Source organism: Hippopotamus amphibius, chromosome 17, assembly GCF_030028045.1.
Source record: "Hippopotamus amphibius kiboko isolate mHipAmp2 chromosome 17, mHipAmp2.hap2, whole genome shotgun sequence".
NCBI classification, from domain to species: Eukaryota; Metazoa; Chordata; class Mammalia; order Artiodactyla; family Hippopotamidae; genus Hippopotamus; species Hippopotamus amphibius.
In genome coordinates, this window is record NC_080202.1 from 47,940,503 (window position 1) to 47,960,083 (window position 19,581).

The 19,581-nt window shown below is 46.2% G+C and overlaps 1 protein-coding gene and 1 pseudogene across 6 annotated transcripts in view; one reads left to right on the forward strand and one right to left on the reverse strand.

Annotated features, from left to right (window-relative positions):
- The window catches only part of ERN1 (endoplasmic reticulum to nucleus signaling 1), an 83,648-nt gene that overhangs the window by 33,015 nt on the left and 31,052 nt on the right, over window positions 1-19,581 (forward strand). For 5 of the 6 annotated variants that reach the window (XM_057714650.1, XM_057714649.1, XM_057714646.1 and 2 more), the window contains 4 exons: window positions 12,258-12,291; window positions 13,316-13,388; window positions 16,813-16,885; window positions 19,037-19,159. In XM_057714650.1, the coding sequence (XP_057570633.1) occupies window positions 12,258-12,291; window positions 13,316-13,388; window positions 16,813-16,885; window positions 19,037-19,159 (303 nt within the window). Of the gene's footprint in view, window positions 1-12,257; window positions 12,292-13,315; window positions 13,389-15,648; window positions 16,291-16,812; window positions 16,886-19,036; window positions 19,160-19,581 lie in introns of those variants that run through there. The other variant, XM_057714651.1, reaches the window with a different exon arrangement.
- LOC130840240 (60S ribosomal protein L37a-like) lies at window positions 1,228-2,744 on the reverse strand (annotated as a pseudogene).

Sequence of the window (19,581 nt, forward strand, 5' to 3'; positions counted from 1 at the left end):
GGGCTGTCTTTGCTTTTGAGTCTCTGGAAAAAGTATTTTCTCTCTTTCTCTTTTTTGTTTTACATTTTATCACGAAAGACTCTAAACATATACAAACATAGAGATAATTATATAATGAACCCTCCTGTACCCATCACTCAACTTCAGTAAGCACCAGCTGTTACCCAGTCTCGTGTATCTGTACCCCCATTGAGGTCCCTTCCACGTGCCTGGGATTCGCTTCAGAGTAGTATGTCTCATGCTATGGAGGGGCTCATGAATAGCAGTCATTATCAGCGATTTCCCTGGTGGTGCAGTGGTTAAGAATCTGCCTGCCAATGCAGGGGACACGGGTTCAATCCCTGGTCTGGGAAGATCCCACACGCCTCGGAGCAGCTAAGCCTGTGCACCACAACTACTGAGCCTGTGCTCTAGAGCCTGCGAGCCACAACTACTGAAGCCCACATGCCTAGAGCCCGTGCTCTGCAGCAAGAGAAGCCACCACTATGAGAAGCCCGCCTCCGCTCACCACAGCTAGAGAAAGCCCGCACACAGCAACGAAGACTCAACACAGCCAAAAATAAATAAATAAAAAAATCTTTAAAAAATAAAGGAAAAGGGGGGGAAAAGCAGTCATCGCACACAGTAGAACAGATTTCCGTTCCAGCGGGTATCCTCTGCAGCGTTGCTTGGTATGTATCGGAACTCAGCTGTGAATGTTGACGTGCAGGATGAGAGGCCAGTTTTGGCTGTGACTTGGTTACTGTTCTCTTACTCATCACTGGGGACGAACACTCCCGTCGCTCAAGAATGACTTCTGTGGAGTTAATGACACCCTGAGAGGCACTGGGGCGTAGTCCCAAGCGTTAGATTGTCTTATCCTCGTTCACGATTGGTTATAGCGTGCAGTGTGTGTTTTTAGACCTGAGTTACTTCTGCAAGGTGAGGATGAGTAAGACATAAATTTCGACAGCCTGCAACATGGGTGGTTTTTCAGATTACGTTGGTTTTTCTACAGGATCGCCTTTGTCAAACATGACATTGGGTGACTTGCAGAGGTTACCCTGCGGGAAAACACATGGCATCCTCCCCCAGTTCTGATGAGATTTGGAATTTCACCATGGATTTTAGGAGCTTCTGGTTCGATGTCTACTTTATGTTCTTTCATTTACTTATTTACTCATTCATTTTTGTTACATAAATTAACCCATTTATTATAGGCTAGCAACGTTTCATATGGTGGTGCTTCTACTGGTCCTTCAATTCCTTCAGTCATCTAATGGAGACTTTACTGTGAAGGCAGAAGTGGTGTCGTAGGTCCAGGCACCACCAGCTGCTACCGTTTTCACAGGAACCACAGTGCCAAATGCCCACAGCTCATCTCTTCATGTTGGTTTTGCCACAGAAGGAGCAAGTGTACTTGGTGTGCTGCCTGATTTCAGTGTTCTTCACCATTTTCCTGGGGGAGGCATCATAACAGGTCCCACATTTACCCACAATTCTGACCTTCTTGGTGCCTTTAACCACGTAGCTGCAACCTAGGTGCGAGCCCAGAGAGCTGGATGTCTATTTTAAAATGCTCTCGTCAAGAAAGCTGAACTTTGAGGAACATTTGGTACTTGCCACCCTACAACTTGGACCTAACAACTTTAATGGGAATGTAAGGCACAGGTTACCGCAATTCCTTCCCTCTGGAGGGAGGAAATGAGCTGCCACTGGGGAGAATTATTCCCTAATTGGTTCACTTGAGTGCGTGAACCATATTGGGGAGACTTGTTTTGAGTTAAGGTGGGGGGAGGTGAATGACCTTGTTTCTACCAACAATTTTTTTTTCAATATTTAGGTATTTCTTTGTTTTGGCTGCGTCGGGTCTTAGTTGCGGCACATGGGCTTCCTAGTTGCAGCATGTGGACTGTTAGTTGCTGCGTGCGTGTGGGATCTGGTTCCCCAAGCAGGGATCGAACCCGGGCCCCCTGCATCGGGAGCTCACTGGACCACCAGGGAAATCCCTCTACCAATAATTTTTTTGTTTTTGGCTGCGCACGCGGGCTTTCTCTAGTTGTGGCAAGCAGGGACTACTCTTCATTGCGGTGTGAGGGCTTCTCATTGCAGTGGGTCCTCTCGTTGTGGAGCACAGGCTCTAGGCACATGGGCTTCAGTAGTTGCAGCACGTGGGCTCAGTAGTTGTGGCGCATGGGCTTAGTTGCTCCGTGGCATGTGGGATCTTCCCGGACCAGAGATCAAACCCGTGTCTCCTGTACTGGCAGGTGGATTCTCAACCACTGCGCCACCAGGGAAGTCCCCCAATAATTTTTATAAGAAAACAGTATTAGACCTTTAAGCATTTTCTTGAGGAAGTGGCAGTTTTTTGCATGCAGACTAGCCGATCTAGTTTCACCATCAGCTTGGATTAAAATCTCCATGTCCTCTTTAATTCATCCCTTTCCTCACTTCGTTTTTTTGATCAGGACTGAGTCCTGTTGATATTTTTATTCCCCTCCTGTTTGCTTCCTGACCATCACCCCCACCCCAGACCATCTTACTAGGGTTACGGCCTTGCCTTCCTCACTACCCTGTGTGATTCCTTCTTCTCTTCTCTCTCATTCACTTTGTCCCCTGGTGCCTGCCTGTCTCACCTTCCTTCAGAGACTTGTACCATGTTTCTCTTCTTCTCAGAAGCCTCCAGCTGCTCCCTCCTTCGTGCCCACCACACCACATCCCTAAGTTTTCACCCCATTCTTCTCCATGGTCTCACCGCCTACCATCCAGCCTTCCTTGTTTTGCTCCCAGAAGGAACGAGGCTCTCAAATACTTGGTGCACGGGGAGGCTTATGGGGAGCATGAAGCAGCTGGGATTTCATTCGCAGCCTTTTGGTCCTTTAATACCTTTCAAGAGGGCCAACCCGGAACATTTTCAGTCACTGCTAGAGGTGCACTTAGAATGGTCTGGTTTACAAGATTTCTAGCTGTGTCATGACATCTTACTTGCACCTGGAGAAGCCTTCCAGTCAGAGAGGAAGCTGGTTTTAAATGCCAGATGTGTCAGGCCAGCTGGGTGGTTGTGCTTTAGAAAGAAGGGTGAGGAGGAGCAGGTCAGTAGAGCCAGTACCCATCTAGATTCCACCCGAGAAGTAGTGTGTTCCAGAAATATCGATGCTTATCTGGGGAAGGGAAGAGAATGATCTCACTGGGCCCCTTGAGCTCCAGACAGAGGGGCAACCTGTTCTTGCGGCTTCTGTAATCAAAGCAATCTTACTTCTTCCTACGTGAAAGTAAGTCTGAGAGAGAGAGAGAGAGACCATGGGTCCCAAACTCCAGTTTGAGACAGTTATTTAAATTGTGGTTGACTTCATCAGAAGCATTTTTCTGTGTTTAAGGAAGCCGGAAATTGCGCTGACAGGGTCCTGCATGCTTCTCCCTGGGCTCCTCTTCTCTCTTCCAGCCCTATGACACTGTAGGATCAAGCTGTCAAGCTTTCTACTGCAGCTGAGGGTGGGCAGGAAGAACAGGCCTTTCTTTTCAACCCCCTGGAAAGGTATTCCTTAAATAGCTTCTTTTTTTAGCTTCTCTTCTTAAAATTTTTTTTTCATTTTAGAGAAACTTCAACACACACAAAAGTAAAGGGAATAGTATGAAAGCCTCATGCACCCAGCACCCGGCCTCAGTGATGATCCACACATGACAGCCCCCCTCCCCCTCTCCTCCATCATTTGAAGCAAATACCATATCATTTTTTCCATAAATTTAAGTAAATTTTTTTTTTTGGTCGCGCTGTATGGCTTGCGGAATCTTAGTTTCCTGACTAGGGATCGAACCCTGGCCCTCGGTAGTGAAAGTGCAGAGTCCTAACCACTGGACCGCCAGGGTAGCCCCATAAATTTAAATAATTTTTAAGTGTGAGTGAATAAATAGAGCTACACCTGGGAAGCTCTTTTTGCTTTTATCATGTAGGTTTCTGTGTGGAAAAGTCCTTCTCTAGGATAAACTTAAGTCTGAATGATTATATTCCACATGCGATATTTAATATTTTAAGTTATCGACTTCCTTTTTTCTGCAGATAGCATTACCTGCTAAGTATGAGGGGAGCAAAGACCCGGGCAGCAGCTACACAAGAGTTCATGCTCTGATTATTCACTAAACTGTCATAAGCCCCAGGCACTTTCCTGTGTGTAATTCACAAGAAACAAAATAGATGGTCCCTGCCTTACAAAGTGCTTAAAATTTAGTCCAGCCCCCAGATCTTTGAGAACCAGAGAGGCCACTTGCAATTAAGTTCCTGTTGCCTGAGAAATGTGATAAGTGCATCGTAAGAACGTACCAAGGGAATTCCCTGGCAGTCCAGTGGTTAGGACTCCACACTTCGGCTGCAGAGGGCTCAGGTTCGATCCCTGGTCGGGGAAATAAGATCCCACAAGCCGTGTAGCAGCCAAAAAAAAAAAAAGAACATACCAAGTGCACTGGGCGTTCAGTTTCTGACTTCCTGGAGAAAGGGGCATTTGAAGGACAAGCAGAGGTTGACAGATGGAGTTGGGGCAGGTAGTGGTGAGCACAGAGACCCATGTGAAAGCATGGGCTGAGTCTGGGGAGATGTGATGGAGAAGAGTTGGGCCCAGGATTTGCAGGGCCTTGAATGCTTAAGGCGTGTGGTTCCCCTGTGTGCTGAGGGGCCCTGGGCGCCACAGTAAGCTCTCGAGGCACTGCAGCTAGTTTTAAACTTTCAAGGGAAACACAGCAGTACTCCACAAGTGTCAGCCACCACGCTTGAGGTAGTTAGTACTTTCAGCATCAGATTACGCTACTTTCCTTTCAAGAATGTGTCTTTGTACAGCTGCACTTTGGGCTGTCGCTGTGACACAATTCAAATACCACGTGAAGATGAACGCGGAATGGTAATGAGAGTGGCTGTGTCTAGTGTGAGTGTAAGATTTGGAATATGTGCAGCGTCCAGCAACTACACACATCCCACTAGTGAGTAATTAGGGTTGAGAATGAAATAAACGTTTCTCTTTCAGTTTACGTCTCGTATTATTTTTTTCCACATGGCCTCTAAGTTGCGAGGCCCTAAATACTTAAGTCGTTTGGACCTAACCGCTTAATAAGTGGAACCGTTAGGTATTTCTTTTGGCCTAAGGCCTTGTGAAGAAGTTACCGAGACACTATGGGTGCTGTGAACCAAGAAAGTTTGGGAACCTCTGACCTGAGCCACAGAGATGGAAGGTATTTCGTTGGCAGAGGGGAGCCGTGGTAGGATTTTACGCGGAGGAAAGACGAACAGATTTGCCTTTGTCAGCCCTCGGGCAGTGGCTGGAGTGCATGTTTGAAGGGCAGAGATCTGAGACAGGCAGCTGGTTAGGAGGCTGCCGTGTAGACCTAGTGGGAAGTGGTGACTGCCACAGTTTGGTAAAGGAGAGGAAAAGGAAGATGTTGATTTTTGAGAAAGGTTTAGTAGGTTGAATCTTATAAACCCCAGGCTCTAATTGGATGAGATAGGATTAGAATTAGAGAAGGGGAGAGTCAGGAGAACTCCGAGGTTTCAGACTGTGTGACCAAGCGGAAGCGGGGTCAACGAGCTGATCTGGGGGATGCAAAAGGATGACAGATTCGGGGGCTGGGAGACCACCCCCCCACCATAAGCAGCTGGAATTGGGACTGGGTCAGGGGGCTCCACAGGAGAACGTTGTCAGATGTCACCTAATGAGAAGGATTTGCCGGTGTTGTTAGATTCAGCCACTGGAACTTGATACGGGCGGTTTTGACCTCATCCTGAGGATAGGAGCCAGAGAGCAGTGCGTTGAGAAAGGTACGGAAGGTGAGAGAGTGAACAGAGGGTCCAGAGCGATGGTTTCCCAGTACAGCTCGGCATCAGAATTACCTCACATGGGTTAAAAAACTCAAGTTCCCTGGCCCTACCTACGGAACCAGCTTCCTGGGGGAAAGACCTAGGAATCAACATTTTTAAAACTATAGGCAATTTACACATCGCTGGTGGGAATGTAAAGTCGTACAGCCACTTTGGGGAACTGTTTGAAAGTTTCTTGTCAAGTCATATGAAAACAGTATGACTTAGCTGTTCTACTCCTAGGTATTTCCCCAAGAGAGATGAAAATATAGGTCCAAAGACATGTACACAAGTGTTCATAGCAGCTTTATTCACATTTTTCCAGCCATAAACTAGAAATAACCCAAACATCCCTCAACAGATAAATAATTGGTGGTATGCCCATACAGTGGAGTACTATTCAGCAACAAAAAAGAACAAACTGATACACACAACATGATGGATGAATTTTGGAAATGTGATGCAGAGAGAAAGAAGCCAGACACAAAAGAGAACCTCCTGTATGAATTCCATTTGTCACATTTCAGAACAAACATAACGAATTTATCAGTGGTATCTGGGGTGGGAGTTGGGGATATTGAATCCAAAGGGGTACGAGAAAATGTTTCGGGGTGATGACAGTGTTCTGTATCTTGACTGTGAGGGTAGCTACAGGGATGTGCATGTTTCTCAAGACTCATCGAGGGAATTCCTTGGCGGTCGAGTGGTTAGGACTCTGCGCTGTCATTGCCGAGGGCCCCTCATTTGATCCCTGGTTGGAGAACTAAAATCCCACAAGCTGTGTGGCGCAGCCACACACACAAAAAAGACTCATTGAACTGTACACGTAAAGTGAATGCATTTAGGAGGGACTGGGGAGCAGGTACAAAGGAGGGAAGGGGAGCCCAGAGGTTTGGCGTGTGTGTAGGCAGAGGGGAAGAGTTAGCCAGCAGAACTTGAAGATCCTTGGAGACAGGATACCATCTGGGGGCTCTAGATGTGAGTGTGAAATATCTGTGAACGTGAAGGTGAAGGTGTTGCCCTTTTATAGAGAGGGGAAGGGTGGGGTTGGGCAAACCTGGAGGGTGAGGGGTGGGACGTTTCAGAGAACTCACTCCGTCCCCCTCGCTCCCCCGTGCCACAGAGGGGAGTCCTATATGGAGAGGAAGGGGCCCCCAGGCAAGGAGTGAAGGTCTAAAACACCAGCTGCGAGGAACGGGAACAGAGGCCAACCAGGAAGTAGATAAAGATATCTCCTATGCCAGGGGGCACAGCTGGCCATAGATGTATTCTGGTATCTCCACAAGTGATTATAATGTTTTCTTCGGCAGTGCTCGGAAGCCTGGGTGGAGGAAAGGGGATTGCTGAGTGGATTCTGGGTTGAGGGTGGGTAGAGTGTGGCTGCTGGATTTTAGAAGTGATCAAGGAGGGATATCCAGGCAGGGCCAGAGTGGAAGTAGGAAGGAAACTAACACTTATTGATTGCTCCATTCAGTAAATATACTGAGCACCTCCTGTGCGCCAGGCACTGTTTTAGATGTTGGGGGTATAGCAGATGGCAAGAGATAAACACCAGCCCCCAGGGATCTTATAGTGGCCAGAGTCAGACATTAAAAAAATCAAGTAAATTACGCAGTAGTTCAGAGGTGGTAAGTGTCATGGGGAAAAATTAAGCGGGCAAGAGGGGTAGGGAATCCCCGGGGGAAGGAGGTGGTCATGGAAGACCCCTCTGAGATGGTGATATTTGATCAAAGACCTCGGCACAGGGAACAGTAAGTGCAAAGGCCCTGAGGCAGGGGCAGGCTTGGCAGTATTTGAGGAATGCCCTGTGTTCCAGCATGGCTGGAATAGTGAGAAGGAACTAATGGGAGAGTGCCAGGGTGGATGTGGGAGGGTGGGACTCCATGGGATTTGTAGGCCACTGTGTGGACATTGGCCTCTACTGAGTGAGACGGGACCCGTCAAAAGATTGCGAGTGGCAGAGAAGCATAATCTGATTTATGTCTTTAGAAAGATCACTCTTCTCTATCAAGGCACTGACTTACAGTCTTATTTATTTATTTATTTATTTATTTATTTATTAGTTGCATTGGGTCTTTGTTGCGGTGCATGGGCTTTCTTTAGTTGCAGTGAGCGGGGGCTACTCTTCGTTGTGGTGCGTGGGTTTCTCATTGCAGTAGCTTCTCTTGTGGAGCACAGGCTCTAGGCGTGCGGGCTTCAGTAGTTGTGGCATGTGGGCTCAGTAGTTGCGGCACGTGGGCTCAGTAGTTGTGGCACACAGGCTTAGTTGCTCCACGGCATGTGGGATCTTCCCGGCCCAGGACTTGAACCCGTATCCCCTGCATTGACAGGCGGATTCTTAACCACTGCACCACCAGGGAAGCCCTGACTTAGAGTCTTAACAAATATTTAACCTTATTTAATCCACATAGAGATGCCCCATGAATTTGATGTTATTGTCTCTAGTTCTTTTTTTCTCTTTACTGACAAGGAAATTGAGGCTCAGAGATTAACTAATTTAGCTGGTAACTGGCAGAGCTAGGATTTAAGCCTAGTTTTTCCTGATCCCAAAGGACACATAGACTAGGAAAAGAGGGAACGCTTGATAGACGGGGTTCCAGTGATGCCGAAGGGATGCTGGGAGTAGGAAGCAGAGTGGTGAAACAGCCCATAGAGTTTGGCTTCTGATGGCAGATGCTGGGGGAGAAATGAGTGTCTACAGTGTGTTTTGAAGCTTGCCTGTCTTCTAGGAAGATGGCGTTAACAAAATAGGGTAGTCTAGCCAATCTGGAGAGAAAGGTGGAGGGTGTGATTTGGGCAGGTGGCGGTCGAGGTCCTGGCAGGAGATAGCAGAAATGTCCAGTTGGTCCAGAAAGAAGAGCTCGAGAGGTGGGGACCTAGAATTTCCCCACTGTGGTTCTGGTTGAAGCTACAGAGATGGATGTGCTCTTGGAGAGAACTGAGAGGAGAACCTGGGAAAGTTTCTCCCTTTTGGAGTAAGGAGTGAGGAGGAGAGGGGAGAGGAGCAGGTGGGAGAAGGGGAGAGAGAGATGAGTGAAAAATCCAGCAGTGCAGGGCCACAGAGGCCAGGAGGTGGAGAGACTCAGGAGGGGAGAGACGAAGCCCAGGGCCTGGGGCCACAGGCACATGGGATCGCCCGCAGGATGGTGACCTGGCAGAAAGGGTAGAGCTGTTGGTGCTGATGAACTGAAACCTCAAGGCCCAGAGCTTAAGCAGGGAGCAGGGTCTAGCATGCAGCTGGGGCCCCGTGCAGAGGAAGAAGGTGGGAGGTTTGAGAGAGGATGAATGTGAAAAAGGTATTCTTGGAAAGGTGAAAACTCACTTCTCTTGGAGATAAAGATGTTTACCTCTATTTTGAGTCATTTCTACCTCAGGTTGAAAAGGAGGATTCGCTCAGCACAAAACAGGAGCCATGAGTGTCACCTCACCTCACCCAGGTTTCTCCAAGAGTAGAGGTTGTGCCGTTTCAGGTCTGAGCTGGACCCTCGAGGGGAACCGAGGCCAGTGGCTGCTCCCAGGGGAGCAGTGGGCAGATCTGTTTCTGTCTTAATCTTGGAGACCAAACACTGATTTCAGCTATTTTTTTTTTTTCCTCTTCTGGTATCTTTACCTTTACCTTGAATAACACCCATTTTTAAACTTGTAAAGTAACCTTTTTTTTTTTCCTTCTGAAAGTAAAACAGCTTTGTGAAACGGCTTTTATCCTTATCAGTCTCTGTATAGATAGAGAGGCTTATTTTGTAGCAGTGTTTGTTTATAGCCTTAAGGTTAGGCCACTGGTTCTTTTCATATGGCTGATTTTTTTTTTTTTTTTTAGAGCAAGAATCTTGCATGATTCCAGTTCCATTATTAAATCCAAAACAACTCTTTTTTCACATTAGGCTTTCCTTACACATTTTCAGGCGATGCCCTTTGCTTTTCTTTTGCTGGCTTTTCAAATATTTTTATCTTTTAACCTTTTCTGTTATGGAAAATTTCAAGCATGTATAGAGAGAACAGTAAAAGGACAGGCCAGTGTTGTCAATCCTATCTTTAAACAGTTATCAACAGGTTGCTGCCTGTTTTGTCTTATCTGCCCCTTTCCTGTATGATTTTTTTCCCCTGTAGTATTTGGAAGCAAATCTCAGATTCAAATGATTCTTTAAGAAAAAAAAATGTAAAAAAAGTGAATTTGAAAGGTTGGAAAAAGAAAAAAGAAGAAAAAAAAATGTGCGGAATAGGTCATGGTTACACATTTGCTTGCCCCGTCGGAGCTGTGTTAACAGTTGTGCTGGGACGTGGCCTGCAGCTCTGCAGGTATTTATTCCAGGGGCCCTATGTCATGAGTGAATGAGAAGGCACCCCTGTTAGAGTTCGTGTCCCCTTAAGCCTAGGAAACAACACGGCTCTTCAACACTGGTGTAAGTGTCCACCTGTCCTTCCCTGGCTCCTGCCAGCGGCCTGTGTCTTAACCAGAACCTTTCTGGTGCAGGACACACCTTGGGACCTGAGGCCTCTGTGTCAGGTGAGCAGTGAATAAGCTCAAGAAACCAGGAACATCTGCACTAGAGGACGAGCCCCTGAGAGTGAGCAGACAGTGTCCAGCAAAGATAAGTTCAGGAACAGGAATCGAAAGCCCGTTGGTCTCCAGCTCTTGTTTTGGTGGCTGGCTAGGATGGGGTAGTGTCCTCTTTATCCGTGTTAATCTGCGATACCTTGAAGTGGCTGAAACAAACAAAAACGACACCCTCTTGACTGCTGTGTTTTCTCTGGAACGTGCCTTCTTGCTCTCTCCGGCGTGCACGGCTTCTGGGCGGCGCTGGAGGAACTGGGTTATAATTGCTCCTTGCCTGTTTCAGTAGGGTGAGTGCTGTGTGCCCTCGTTTCCTGTCTCTTGCATCAGTCTGTTTGTGAGAGTGTACCGAGAGGTGATTAATGGGAACGATAAACATGTGCTTACTGACTGAAAGTTCCTCCTGTTCCCTGAAATGCTTTTGGTTTTAATGAATTGTTTGTTTGCTGCCCACAGACCACATGTGGTGTGTGCGCCTCTGTTGTCGTGAATACCGTATGCCTTCATGTCGGAGCCAGGCTCGTAAAGCAAAGTCAACACACGATAAGGCTTAAAAGAGTTTCCTTCATCTGAGAATCCCAGCTGACCCAGGATATTAGATAGCTGACTGTCGCCATAAGCAGAGCCTGTATCCAAAATCACATCACAGGGTTTGCCATCGGCACCCCCAGCTTTGGAGCTGTGGGCAGCATGAGACAGCCCGTGGGGTCTCGCTGGCTGGAAATGCCTCCTTACTGTGCAGTCTCGTGCCTGGGATTTCAGCTCTGTGACAGCCCTGCTTTGTCAGCGGCTCTCACCCCCACCTACCCCGTGGAATCAGGAGCATCCTCTTGATCTGTGCCCAGGAGGATCTAAGGAGGGAGAAATTCTGCCGCTTAGGCTACTGCAAATATTAGAACTGACTTGGAGAAAAAACTTTTTTTTCCTGTTTCAAAAGTAATGCCTACTTTTGTAGAAATTTGAGGAAATATAGAATAGAAAAGGTGGGGGAGTCATTTCTATTTCCAACAAAGATAACTTACAGTTAGCACTTTTTTTTTTTTTTTTTTTGGCCTTTCCATCTAGTTTTTTTTTTTTTTTTAATGCACATTGAAGGTTTTTCTCCTTGGCTGCATTAATACTTTAGGTACAATGTTATCTTTCTCCTGAACATAACAGTGTAAAGATTTATACATTTTTTAAAACTTTATAAGCCCTTTTAGAAGCCTTAATCTTCTACCAAATGGACAGTCCCTAATTTAACCATATCACAGGATAGTTAGGTCATTTGCGATGCTGCTGTGAGGATCTTTATAGAGAAAGCATTGTCTACATTTCGCGTTGTTTCTTAAACTAGATTTTGTAGAAGTGGAATTAATGGATTGAAGGGAATCAAGAAGAATGAACATTTAAAGGCTCTAAAATTGTCGTATTGCTGCCTCAGAGGGGTGTATCTATTTACCATCCAGTCAGATTCTCATCAACAGGAAAATTGCTTCTTAAGCCACAGTTTTGCTTTTCCCAATGGAAATATATCTAGCACCAGGCATATACCAGGCATCTGACCAAGTGACGATACAGGATTTAGAAGTCCTTGACGTGTCAGACAGTGACGCTGTGACCCATTGTCCACTGCGGGTTGTCACCAGTGCTTGCTTCAGTGTCCATCTCCCAAGTCGCAGGCATGTTTCCTAACAGCAGTTCCCTTCTGCTCTCAGCCCTCCAATCTCAGCGACAGTCGTAAGAGCTTACATTTGTGTTTTTGTGTGTGAGTTCTCTAAAGTGCCTTCACATATGTTATCTTGTAGATAAATTTATCGGTCCATCTTGTGAGCTGGTCCTGGGAACTCCAGGAATCTTGATATTTTAGAGTCTGTCTGACAATGCCTTTGTTGTTCTTTTGCACAGATCCAGTCCTGCAGGTTCCAACACACGTGGAAGAGTAAGTTTCCTGATTTACTGCAGCACTGCCCCTTTAATTCATTTTCTGTGTTATTCAATCAGTGTTTATGGAGTTTATGGAGCTAGTTGCTAGGAGTACATGTCTGTATATATTTAAGGTAGAATGCGAGTGACTGAAACACAGGTGCTCTCATGGAAGCCTGTGTCAGGAAGAGGGAAGCCTGTGTCGGGAAGAGGGTGGTCAGTTCCTTGGGGGTTAGCGGTGGGCAGGCAGTGGTAATAAAAAAGGCTTCAGATGCAACGTGAGTTTTAAACTTAAGCTTCCAGAGTCCTCAGGAGGGCCCAGGGACTTTGGATCTCTCCCTCTTCACTGTGCTAAACCATGGAGAAGGAGACATGAACGTGACCTGCTGGAGTAAAAGTTGGATAGCACCTCCAGGAGCCTCAAATGATGCTATAAACTGATTAGAGAAAAGATTCCGCAGGGGGTTTCTGAGTGATGGGTCACAGTTCAGTCATTAGCAGGTTAACTTTATAAAAGAGTACCTGGAACATGCTTCCTGGGAAGCTACTGATGAGACCTTGACCAGGCCCCTGGCAGCTTTCTCCTGTCAAGCTTTCAGAGTCTGCTTTTATTGCCTCCTAAAAATAAGTGTTTGTGGAACACCAAAGGCAGATTTATTCTCCCTGTTTATGTACCATGCCACACTGTTAAATATTAATTGTGGTGAAGTTCTGTGTGCAACTGACTTGGAAACTGGAAAGCAGACGTGCTGGGTCCTTTTCACTTATTTTACCTTCATCCAGGGTGCTTTGACCAAATGATGATTCACTCTTCTGTCGTTTTGTACTGATTTTCCATTGCAGGCTGCTTTTTTTCACTCAAGTATAGTATAGACCACCAGAAGGATATTTTATTATCTGTGGCTAAAATGAAAAAGCAGTGGATGGAATTGTCTTATACACCCCTCCCCCACCACCAATCATGGCTTTGCGTGGCTTTGGTATTATATTCTGTGCCCTGGGCTGTAATCTACCATTGATACTTATTGCTTCATCTCCAGGCCTGCCTTCCTCCCAGATCCCAACGACGGCAGCCTGTATACACTTGGGGGCAAGAATAATGAAGGCCTGACGGTGAGTGTGTTTAGCTGCTTTGTACTCTGGGGGTTCTAGACCACTGACCTTCAACTTAACTGCGCATTGAGATCACCTGAGAGCTTAAAAAAAAAGTCTGGGGATTCTGATTCAGGTGGTTTGGAGTGTGGCCTGAGCATCAGTATCTTTTCACAGCTTCCTCAATGAGCTTTTAAATGTACAGCCCAGGGAATTGCCCCATGGTCCAGTGGTTAGGACTCTGTGTTTTCACTGCCGAGGGCGCAGGTTCAGTCCCTGGTGGGGGGGACCAAGATCCTGAAAGCCGTGAGGCGAGGCCATAAACAAACAAACAAACAGCCCAGAGTTTAGAAACACTGATCTGGACCTGCAAGTTCCTGGGGCTCAGCCAGCACCCTGGAAGGGTGTGATGCTCCTTTAGTACCAGGCCTCACTCCAGCTAGTGACTCTTAATATGGAGGAGGGGTGTAGTTCAAAACACTGTCCACCCCACCCCACCCACGCCCCGCAGCAGACATGCCCTTGGGGATGATATATGATATTCCATTCCATATGATATTCCACTCCCACCTCCATTTTCGAATCTAGACCAGGGGTTCTCAACCTTAGCTCCACATTATAATAATCTGGAGATCTCTAAAAAATACTGTCTAGGTCCTAATCCCAATTGACCTAGATTATCAGGATTTTTGAAAAGCTACCCAGACAAGAGAATTTAGATATGGGCCCACACATATGGTCATCTGGTTTATGACAAAGGTGACAGACACTTCAGTGCTGTGGGGAAGGCTAATCTTTTTGGTAGATAGTATGAGTCCATTGGGGTATCCATGTGGAAGAAAATCTTGACGCCTACCTCACGCCAGACGCACAAAACTCAGTTTCAGATAGACTATGACGTATCTAAATGTGCAATGTAAAACAAAGCTTTAAGAGAAAGGAGTACAGCATTTTCTTCACCATAGAGTAGGTAAAGATTTCTTAAATCAGATACAACAATACAAGACAAAACACTTCACAATAACCATAAAAGAAAAAAATTGCTATATTGGATTTTATTAAAATTAAGATTTTTTCTTCATGAAAAGGCACCATTAAGAGAGGCAGGCCACAATGTATTCGCAATACACACATCCAGCAAAGGTTTCATGTTCAGAATATGTAAAAAGACATATCAAAAAAAGAAAACCCGGTAGAAAAATAGAAAAATGGCAAAAGAGGGTAGGTATCCAGATGGTCAATAAACATATGGAAAGATACTCAGTCATCAGTCATTAGGGAAATGCAAATGAAATGAAAATAAAGAAAACATCACAGTGTCCTACTACTACTCACTCACTAGAATGGCTAAAATGAGAAGAATGGAAAAAGAAAACAGGTGTTGGGAGGTGGTGGAGCAACCAGGACGCTTGTCCACTGCTGGTGGAAGTGCACGTTGGTGTAACCAGTCAGGAAAACTGTTTGGTAGTATCTGCCTCATGACCCAGTAACTCCCTCCCGACTTATATACCCACCAGAAATGTGTGTACATATTCACCAAAGACATGGACCCAAATGTACCACGGCTATTTATAATAACCAAAAAGGGAAAACCACCCAAGTGACATCAGTACTAGACGAGATAAATGAATTATGGAATAGTTATGCAATTCCGTGTCTACGCCAGTGAGAACAGGCAGTCTGTGACTCTGTACAACAACACGGGTGAACATCACCAACAGGAGCTTGCACAAAAGACCAACGAGAAGGGCCACACACTGAACGATTCACTTCTGTAAAGCTTGAAGACAGGAAAAACTAGTCTAGACTGTTTTGAAGTGAGGATAATGATTTATTACCCTGGGTGGGGGGGTTATGATTGGCAGAGAGGGCAAGAAGGGGGCTTGCAGAGTGCTGGAAATGTTCTGCTTCTTCATCGGGAAGCCGGTTGCATGGGTGCATTTTCACTTTGCAAAGTTTAAGTGAGCTGTAATTCCCTCCCAGCTTATATACCCACCAGAAACGTGTGTACATGTACACTTCCATGAGCTCTGGTTCTGCTTTGACAGAAAGTTGTAAAAGCCTCCAAGTGATTCTAAGTGCAGCCAAGGTTGAGAACCACTGGTCTAGACCGTAAGTGTCCTGTGAGTTCTAACTGCAAAATTATGAAGACTTTGTATAAGTCGTCTCAGCAGGCCTCTGGGGTATAGGTGTTATCTCCACAGTAGAGGTATGAAAACTGTGCCCAGAGAGGTAAAGGAATGTGCCCAAGGCCAAAGCGTCAGGTGGCGGGGGTGTTTCAAGAGCCCACCTTCCAAAGGCGGCTCTTGCCACCACCCACAAGCCTCTCTGTGCTGTGGTTTAGCAGCTCCAAGACTGAGCTTCCAGCTTGGGCCTCGAATCAGGAGGCCCAGGGTGGCAGCGCTCAGCAGACACCACCGTGCTCTAGACTGGAAACCTTGCAACAGCTTTCTGATCCTCAGAAACATCTGGCAGAAGCCCAGTCGTTACCGCCTCTCCGTGGCATTTTTCTAAGGCTTAGTTTAAATGTTGGGATGATGGGGAAATCCACCTTATTGGTTATTTAAAGTTCTGTTTACTAAAACTTGAGAGAAATCTTTGCTTTCTTGGAGAGAGAGGTGACAGTGTCGTAGAAGCAGGTACCTGCAGAACAGTTTCAAGAACAGAGATGGTTCCAAAAATAAAGTATTCTGAAACAAACATTAACCAAAAGAACTCGTCAGATGTCAGCTGTAGACTCAGAAGAATCGGTTTTATGATGAAATGCAGTTGAAACATGTAGACTGCTCTGAGTTTCTTTTCCTGGCACCTACCATAACTTCCTTTTAATACCCATTTTCTTCTGTTTTTCAGTAGAGAATTATCTGCTGGACAAAACACCAAAACTTCTTTTCCCACCTCAAACTCCTGTGTTGCCCGCGAAGTAATGACTTCTCCTTTCCCTCGAGGCTTCAGCTGGGCACTGAGGCTGCTTCTCTTCAGAATAGTCTCGTGTGTCTCTCCCACTGAGAGCATTTTCTGTTCAGTCTAGCCAGCTCCAGGACAATTTTCCAAGACAGGACAATTCTCCCTGCCCGCCCCCACTTAGAATTTCAAAGATTGTGTAACTCTCCATATTTGTATGTCTTTTCAGAAAAGGTTTGTGTCATCCCCAGAAGTGCTCTGGACAAGAGACTCTGAGGGGCTTGTCAATTAAAAGAATTTTGTGTTTATAGCTCCCGGGGACCCGGGAGCCGAGGGCTTGTCCAAAGTGGATAGGGGAGCCTGGGGTGCCCCTTCTCCTTGGTTTCCAGTTAGGAAAACTCCCATCTACCATCAACAGTGCTCCTCTCTTTTTAGCAGAATTGGGTAACAGAAACAGACTGTGCAGTGAAATTGTAATAATTGCACAAGACTTGGTTAACTTTTTTTTTCTTTTCCTTTTTTTTTTTTTTTTTTTATAAAGAAACTTCCCTTTACCATCCCGGAATTGGTGCAGGCGTCCCCGTGCCGAAGTTCAGATGGAATTCTCTACATGGGTTAGTGTTCCTGAAACTTTGATCCCTTTTGGAAGTGAACCCCAGAATCTGGGAAAGCGGTGCGTCTGAGAGAGAGGTGTAGGGTCATTCCCCCACCGGCCCTTCAGGGAAAGGTCTTTCCTGCCTTGGCTGTGCTAGTTCACGCCAGGATCAGCTGACCAGTGAAGAAAGGGTTCCCCCCACTTGGGAGCAGACTCGACACCATTAATGTGGTTACTCATTGAACAAGCTTTTAGCTGCTGTGTTGACCTACCCCTGCGATTTACAGATTGCAACATACCCAGGAGCAACTGGATGAAATTTAAAGTGAATACAATTGTCCAAGCCAAGAAAGGGAAGCCAGGCTCTGCCTATTAATTATAGGGCTTTCTAAGTATTTCCTGCTATCAGAATATGGGATAAAAACAGCACTTAACAGCTTGCTCAGATAAGCTGCCTTCATACCTACAGGGGTCACATCTTTCAAAGCATCAGATCAGCTGCTTTTCTTTTACCATGTTGCTGCCAAAATGTCAATAAAAATGCATTTGTAACACAAAGGAGAGCTGTACTTATCTTGAAAGCATAGTGGTAATAATATCCTGTGTTTATAAAGCAGCTTTCTTTCTGAGGAACTGAAAGTGCTTATTGCCTATTCATGCCTAGGGAGCTTTATGTGTGTTTCTGGGCCTCAAGTGCAGGCCCAAGCTGGATTTTAAGTTTTCGTCTAAGGAGACTGGGGCTCTTGCTTCCTTCTACACCTTCAGGATGAGGAAGCCCCCAGCCCGGGCATTCAGAGGAAGTGATCAGCACAGGCTGTCTCTGTCCTCCAGGCCCCTCTGAACATCTCCTCACCGTCGGTGTCACTGTTTTTCATCTGGTCTTCCAGCTCTGACCGGCAGTTCATCACTTAGGGTGCACTTAAAGTTGTGGCAGTGGTTCCATCCATCCATTAAAGTGGTGGCTGGGCTATGCAGGCTGGGGTGGTCCTCAAAGTAACCAGAAGGGTGCCACGCCAGATGGAAAGGGATCCTGGTCACGGCTGTTTGGTGATGTTTTCTCTCTTCAGGTCTTCCTTATGTTGAGATTTGTCGTTGAGAACGGAAAGTTATGATCCACGGACAAGTTTCAGACGTGGACTGGGCACGTATGCTACCTCTGTTAGAACTAAGTGTAGCTTTAGCAAATTCTGATGCCCTGTCATCTTCCTGGCATCTTGGTACTCGCATCCAAGAGTTCCCTTGAAATAGGAAACTTAGCCAATAAGGTAGGAAGAGACAAGGACCAGAGACAAGGCTTGTCCTACGAAGGCTTATCTTACAAAGACAAGCCTTACAAAACAGAAACGTACACATCACGGTGAAGGCGTTGACCTTCAGGTGGGAGCTGTATTTGTCTTGAAATTGTAGTGGTATTAATATCCTGTATTTATAAAACAGCTTTCTTAGGAACTCGCCATTCGTGGGATGCTCTGGTGTATGTAACTGTAGGTACTGATACGTATGCTTAGAGTTTTCTTAATCATGTTGTTTGGCTACGCTGTCCACCTGTTTATACCTTTTAACCAGCTGAAAGGGGGAGGGGTGTAGCATGTGGCTGGGGAGCCACTTACTGGCCTGGGTCATGGCTGAGATAACCTTGGCCTCGTTACCACCAGGTTGCCACCAACGCTACTGCCTGGTCACAGGTACCAGCTAATTAGAGTTATAAACAGTAACTGTAGATCCTCTTTACATGAGCGCTCATTAGTAGGGATGTTGAGATATATGAATGATGGTTGCCAGGGAGATGAACCCCTAGGTACATTTCTGGATTTATATAGATCCTAGTCTATGGGAAAAGGATTGCCTTTACAGGCCAGATTTTTCATATTTAAGGCCACTCATCAGAGCAATAAAAATCCGTGAGTTACTACGTTATTAGGCTTGGAGAAATTTTTATACCACCCTAGGTTATTAAGTTGTTATAAGACCCAGTGGTCCAAGAAGTTTTATTATCTCCACATTACCGTTAACCTTGTCACCCTCAGAGCAACAGAGAAATGTGTTTGGCATCGTAAGAATTTCGGGCCTGTCTCTCAGTGCAGAGAACATCTTGGGCTGCTGGTTGGCAGGGATGTTTTTTTCCATATTGGGCGAGTGTAAACCACAGCGTGTCCTTGTGACCTTGCAGGTAAAAAGCAGGACATTTGGTACGTTGTTGACCTCCTGACCGGGGAGAAGCAGCAGACTTTGTCATCGGCCTTTGCAGATAGTCTCTGCCCATCAACCTCTCTTCTGTATCTTGGGCGAACAGGTAAGAAGGAAGCTTTCATCATGCACAACCTACCTGTTTGCAAACAAGGACCTGAAGTAGCCTCCCCTGTGCCTCCGGGCTTCATTCTCTAGAAGGTGGCCAGAGCAGTCTTGTCCACACACAGATGTAGCATGTCGTCCCCCTTTATAAGACCTCCCCACCCCACCCCCGGTGGCTCCCCAGTGCCCCAGGGTTACAGTCCAAACTGCACCACAGCCCACAAAGCCCCCATGATGCAGCTGCTACTTCGTTCGCCTCCTCCCCTGCTGCCTTTCCCTCACTTAAACAGTTTCCAATCAGGATGCACTACCTGTAGGTCCCAGAATAAGCAGTGCTAATTTTTAAAACTTGGAGTAGTGGGTCCATCTCTACCAGGTCACATGTCTTTGCCTGTCTGGCCAGTGTCCGCTCTTCCTTTCCAG